The 6,361-nt window shown below is 51.5% G+C and overlaps 1 protein-coding gene across 1 annotated transcript; it reads right to left on the bottom strand.

Annotated features, from left to right (window-relative positions):
- Positions 1 to 285: 285 nt before the first annotated feature.
- Positions 286 to 5,734, bottom strand: SSTR1 (somatostatin receptor 1). Its single transcript, XM_048485713.1, has one exon. The coding sequence runs from the start codon at positions 5,553 to 5,555 to the stop codon at positions 4,434 to 4,436; it is 1,122 nt and encodes a 373-aa protein (XP_048341670.1). The 5' UTR covers positions 5,556 to 5,734; the 3' UTR covers positions 286 to 4,433.
- Between the last annotated feature and the right edge of the window lie 627 nt (positions 5,735 to 6,361).

The following is a 6,361-nucleotide window of genomic DNA, read 5'->3' as shown; positions in this document are numbered from 1 at the left end:
AATAAGTTTTTGCACTGAAATATGCCAGGTTGGATTCTCATTCTGCTGACAAAGGGTGATCTCACCTGATTCCCCTCCTCACTGCAACCCCTCAACCTACAGGGGTTTAAGTCTGTAAGTGCTCTGCCCAACCTCCTGGGAATGCCTCTGGGGAGCCATGGAGGCTTCTAGGGGAAGGAAAAGACAAGGAAAGGTCAGATTCCTTCAGCCAAACATCGTAGGATCTAATCCATGTTTGAAAAGGAACAGTGATTGCACAGAAATAGGCAAAAATGGATGGTAGAGTACTGTTTAATCTGTTTATTAAGCAAAGACTGACTTACAGTATTGCTGAGAAAAATGACAGCATAAGAGCACTAGATTTCCTCTGAAGAAAAGAGAAATATGACTCTAAAAAATGTAAACACAAAAGAGCAAATGGCACAATGGAATTTCTGTCCATTCTGGAAAATCTTACAATTCTTCTAATTTCAGAGACTTGTTGCTAAAAAGAAACCCTAAAAGGGCAGTTCTTATAAGCCTGGAAGGGAAGTAAAATTAGAAAACAGGTGAATGTCCCAGAAATGAGTAATATCAAACAAAAACTCACATTACAATGAAAGGACTGAAATATAGACCTGAAAGCTATTTCCCGTGTTGGTGAAGTTTAATAATGAAACAACCTACGTTTTTTTAATCGCTGAAGTGAGTGACAGTTTCCCTTTTTATGTCCATGGGTTATAAATTGACTTTATTACCAGACTGTGTACAGTGTTTAAAAACCCTTTTGCTAGAATACATAGTCTCATGAGTAATATCCAAATAATGTTGACTCTACAGCTTGGTATCCCCAAGTGAAAACAAAACCTAAATATATGCAAATATGCTCATGTTTATTCCTTGCATCTCTTTTTAATCCTTCCTTTTTCCCTTTATGTACTTCTTTTCTCTCTTGCTGATAAAATGGAGGGCTTAATCCAACCATGGGTAAGCACTTTTGAGTCCCTTACAATTGAATGGGAGAATGAATCATGTGCTTAAGGCTGCTGTCCAGGGAGACCTTCTTGGGAATAAGCACCACGGAAGAAGGTAATGGACTTTTAAGGAAAAATGCATAGGACTGAGCAGCAGGTTGCTTTCACTGGACTTCAACATGCTCAGCTTTGGCTGGATCATGTCCCTGAGCTCCTTTAAGTTCATACTGATCTTATTTTCTACAAAAACAAATATGCAAAGCACCATAAACACAGATGGCTCAACATATAAATAAAAGTAACAAGAAGCTGGGGGTATTGGGGCATTTTAATGAAGACTGAAAAGGCAGCTTTAGATACCTCCTTCACTTTTGTAATAACGTTGTTAATCATATGATCGAGGAGACAGAAAACATGAATATGCAGTGTTAAGCTACAATGTTTCGCACAATTTCTGTTTTCGCCTAAAATGCATAAATACATTCTCATCTTGATGAGCACACGGTTGTGTCTTTGTTTTTTTTACCCTCACAACATCCCTGAGGTGACTGAGACAGTGACTGACATAGTGACCCAGTAACCCTCATTCCAGAGTGGGGATTTGAACCCAGACCTTTCAAGTACAACATGCTAACCACTACACTTATTGGTTCGAAATTCTATTTTATTTAACACTTTTAGAGTGTCAGTGAAAAGGTGTTTTGTTTTAAGGACCCTACACAATTGTATTTGCAGTCCTCAAAGCACTTGTGCCAGAATAGTTTTTACAACATAAGACAGAGGAAGTTTAATATCTTCATTTTCACACACACACACATTTCTTTAAGTGCTCCTGGTCACCTGTGAATTACATTTAGTAGGATAATCTAGCACTAAGATATGGAGCATGGAGGTTATTATCCTATATGCCCCCTCTTGATTTTTAGCCTGCCCCCTTTGTATTTTATCAGAATGTATATTTGTGGTTCTTGTAAAAAAAACCTGTTATTTTGAACAAAAATATATATAAATTGCTATTTTTCAAATAAATTCTCAGTCCTAACATGTACAATAATAATAAAAGGCAGGAAACCAAAATGAAAGGAGCAGAAAAGCATTCCTCTACCATGGTAATAATCTTTCCCCACCTCTGAGAAAGTGCTTTGAACAAACTGAACCTTTGATAAGAACGTAACCACCCTGAACTGGTAAACAGCAGAAACTATCGCAGAGAGAATAATTTCTACCACACACAAGGACATTTTTTAATGAAACAAAAAGAACATACTAGGCTCATACTTTATAAAACCGGATTCTGAAAAATCAAACATACAGCGAAACACTTGGATGTAGTGTTCCCAATTAATGATGAAGAGACTGATGAAAATGGAACGGAGGCTGCCTGAATTCCTGTGGCTTTAGTGCAAGAAAGAAAGAAAGAAAGAAAGAAAGAAAGAAAGAAAGAAAGAAAGAAAGAAAGAAAGAGCTGCTAATTTTTGTATAAAGTACCATTTTAATTTTTGAAACATACAGTTGGTTTTTGTGAGATCTGCTCCTAGCCACTCTAAGAAACCGGGTATTTGGTCAGGTGGGCAACTTGCTTTGATCCAGTTTGTCAGTATTTCTGTTTGGAGTCCTCTTTAGTTCCCAGTGACATAGGAAATATACATCCTATTTTTGCCAGGCACACTACTCGTTATAAGCCACCTGGAGCCCGTATTAGCAGCTTTACACGCTGGGATGGGATGGGTCCAAGGATGCCTTTGTACTTAATTAGGGAAGGAACCTTCTGAGAGAGGTACAGCCCTTGATCCAAACCATGATGATTGCTCAGGGGTGTGTGTGTGTTTCCCACAGCAATTGCACTTTGAGGCGCTATCCATAGATTACAGGCACTGTGCCTCCGATTGTGAGACAATGAAGCCAGTCAAGTAGGCATAGCTGTAGCTTGTTCCATCCGCCTAGCCTGTGAGCCGCCCCTGGTGGGCCACTAGTGGCCTTTGGAAATGCGTCTGGACAAGGCAACTAAGAACCAAAACCACCGCAAGAGCTGCTTTACAGCTGCGCTCCCCAAGCCTTAAGCCCCCTGACGTCACTGGCATGTCTCTGGAGAAAACTCCAGGAGAGCAGCTGTCGTGTGGGCTGTGGCAACGCGGCCTCGGAGGAGACACGGGGACACGCTCTTCGGGTTTGGTTTCAGAAACGGAAACCGCCGGGAACAGCCGCTTCCTTTGGTTCTGAGCGGGGCAGCCGAGCCCGCCCTCTTTCGCCCTCCCTAGAATCACCCAACCCAGAGAGCAGCCGGCTCGCAGCGCTGGAAACAGCTTTATTTGCACACCGTTATTGTTTGCACCCACAGAGCGAAACGTTTCCCAGATCAAACATTACTCGGGGCCCCGAGCCCGGCGCTTGACAGGCAGCGGCGACCGAGGGGGGGGGGGCGGGGGGGCGGCGTATTTATCCGGCTCTTATCAGCAGCCTGCTGTTGCCGCCAGATAATGAAATAATCGCTGGGGTTTTAGCAGGCCGGGTGCGTTTCCCTTTCCGAATGGATTGCCGTTTCCCCTGGAGCGCTGCTGAATGGCAAGCACAAATGCGGGCGGGGGGGGGGGGGCACGGATTTAGCCTATGAATTGCGCTCTTCTCTCTCTCTCGCTCCTGTCTTTAGGTTCTAATGTTCCCGAGGCGGCTTCGAGACATCCAGGATATGCGGTGCCCCAGAGGCAGTTTTCTTCTGAAGGATGATCCCCCCCCGCCCCAGTTTGTTTTTCCTGTTACGGGAAGCGGTTGACTTTCTCAGGTTTGGGGGAAAGGGGGCGAGACAATGGCCATTCAGAGGGTCGTGCGCTCTGGTGACGGAGACGGAGACGGTTTCCAAGAGTGGAAACCAAGTCAGAAGGCGCGCCGACGGACCTGTTTTGAACACTCCTCCTCCTCCCCCAATGAAGTAACAAAAGCAGAGGACGGCTCTGAGCATGTTCCGAGTGCTTTCCAGTCTGGGCCCCGAGACAAGGGACGACGGGATTAGACCGGGGGCAGGTGCAGAGCCCCGGGCCCTCTCCGTTTTGAGAAACTCAGCACCGGTGGAAACGAATCAGGCAAGGGCAGGCCGGCTCCCTGGTGTCGCTTGTTGCCTTTTGTTGGCCAAGGGGAGCAAAGCCACCCGCGACGACGCCCCTCTCCTTGTCAGAAGCAGGCGCAGCCGCCCCACCTGAGACGCCCTGGAGAGAAGCGGGGCAACGCGCAAGCCGGGCGAGCAAACTCAGCAGCTCCGGAGAAGCACCAGAGTCACCCACAGCCTACTTCCTCGAGGGGGCGGCGGGAGCGGGAGGCCCCGGTACCCTGGACGGGGGGAGGCGGAGGAGAGGAGACGCAGGTCTTTCTTCGGCCGTCGGGCGCTTGGCTCTCTCCTCACCCGCTTCTCCTCCCCTCTGCCCCCTTCAGGTGGTTCCTCCTCCCTCCCTCCCCGGCTCGGTCCCGTCGGGCGGGCGGGCGGCGTCCTCAGAGGGTGGTAATCCGGGAGGTGCACGTCCCGTTCCGGTACATGCTGCCGGCCTCGCCAAAGTTGTCCTGGGGGAAGTCCTCGACGCTGTAGGCCCTGCTCTTGAGGGCGGTGGCGTAGTAGTCGACGGGCTCCTCGGTGGCGTTGTCCATCCAGCTGAGGCACAGGAGCCTCTGGAAGGACCTCTTGAAGTTGTCCGAGAGGAAGCCGTAGAGGATGGGGTTGGCGCAGCTGTTGGCGTAGCCCAGGATGACGGAGAGCTGGCTGATGGTGGCGTCGCCCTGCTCGACGAAGAGGTGGACCAGCTGCACGATGTAGAAGGGCATCCAGCAGATGACGAAGACCATGACCACCATCAGCACCATGAGGGTGATCTTGCGCTCCGAGCGCTTGCGCTGCTGCCAGCCGGCCTTGAGCGCCACCATGCGCATCTTGGCGATGATGAGGATGTAGCAGAGGCTGATGGCCACCACGGGCAGCAGGAAGCCCATGAGGAAGGTGTAGATCACGAAGACCACAAGCCACTTCTGCTTGGGCTCGGGCATCATCATGTTGCAGGCGATGGTGCCGTCGGTGTTGGGTTCGGTGTTGGAGAAGATGATGATGGGCAGGATGATGACGATGGCCAGCCCCCAGACGGCCAGGTTGACCATCTTGGCCACGGTGGGCCGCCGGTAGCGCGACGCCTTGATGGGGTGCACCACGGCGATGTAGCGGTCCACGCTGAGCACCGTCAGGCAGTAGATGCTGGTGAACATGTTGACGGCGTCCACGCTGAGCACCAGCCGGCAGAGGAGCGAGCCGAAGGGCCAGTGGTGCAGCAGCGTGGAGGTCACCAGGAAGGGCACGCTGAGCATCAGCAGCTCGTCGGCGATGGCCAAGTTGAGGATGTAGATGTTGGTGGCCGTCTTCATCTTGGCGTAGCGCAGGATCACGTAGATGACCATGGAGTTGCCGCACAGCCCCACCAGGCACACCACCGAGTAGATGAAGGAGATCAGGATGGCGCTCCCGCCCTGCGCCTCCCCGCCGGCCGCGCCGGCCCCGCTGCCGCCTCCGCTCACCGTGCCGTTGGTGCCGGCCGAGCCCGACGAGTTCCTGCCGCCCGCCGCCGACTCCATGCTGCCCGCGCCCGGGCCATCCTCCGCCCCGTCGGCCCGGGCTCACGGCGGTGGCGCCTCGGCCAGCCTCTCCCGCGCCGCCCCGGCCGCTCGCAGCCCAGCAGCACCGGCAGCCTCGCGCCACCGCCGGCCCGACTGGCAGGCATTGCCGCGCGGGAGGATTAATAGGCGGCGGGCGGCGCGTCAGCAGCGACGAAAGGCTGAGAGGAGGCGGGAAGGGCACAGACGCCTCCCCGCCGACCGTGAGTCAGACGGCGCCCAGGAGCCCCTCGAGAGCAGCAGCAGCAGCAGCAGCAGCAGCAGGACTTAGAGGCCTCCGGCTGCTGGGATCCCCAGCCTGAGCCGAGTCCCGGGCGCGCTTCCCCTGGGGCGCAATCCGCGCCAACTTTCCTCTCAGGCACTTTGTCGCTGCCGCCTCCTCCGCCCCAGTCCTCTCAGCTGCCTCCAACTTCCTGCCCAAGACCGAGAGGCAAGATCCAGGGGTCCGAAGACAATTCCAGAACGAAGTCAGTCAGGTCGGACCTTGGGTCCGGCCGCCCAAAAATCTCACCACACAGATACAGCAGCTTTTCAGTTCTCGAAGATGCTTCCTCGTGCTGAATCATAAACAAAAGGGACTAGTATTTATTTGGAAAATGTGGTATATGTCATCTCTGTAGAGGCTTGCCTGAGGCGATGCACAACTCAAATAAATTATTAGCCACAGCTACAATAAAAGAAGAAGAAAACAAAGTGCACGGAGCAGAAAAGCATTCCTCTGCCCAGATAACAACATTTGTCAAAGAATATCACAAAACCAAACAAGC

This window comes from Sphaerodactylus townsendi, linkage group LG02 (genome assembly GCF_021028975.2).
Source record: "Sphaerodactylus townsendi isolate TG3544 linkage group LG02, MPM_Stown_v2.3, whole genome shotgun sequence".
Lineage (NCBI taxonomy): Eukaryota > Metazoa > Chordata > Lepidosauria > Squamata > Sphaerodactylidae > Sphaerodactylus > Sphaerodactylus townsendi.
Note: the sequence above shows the minus strand (reverse complement) of the source record. Positions and strands in the feature narration are given on the sequence as shown.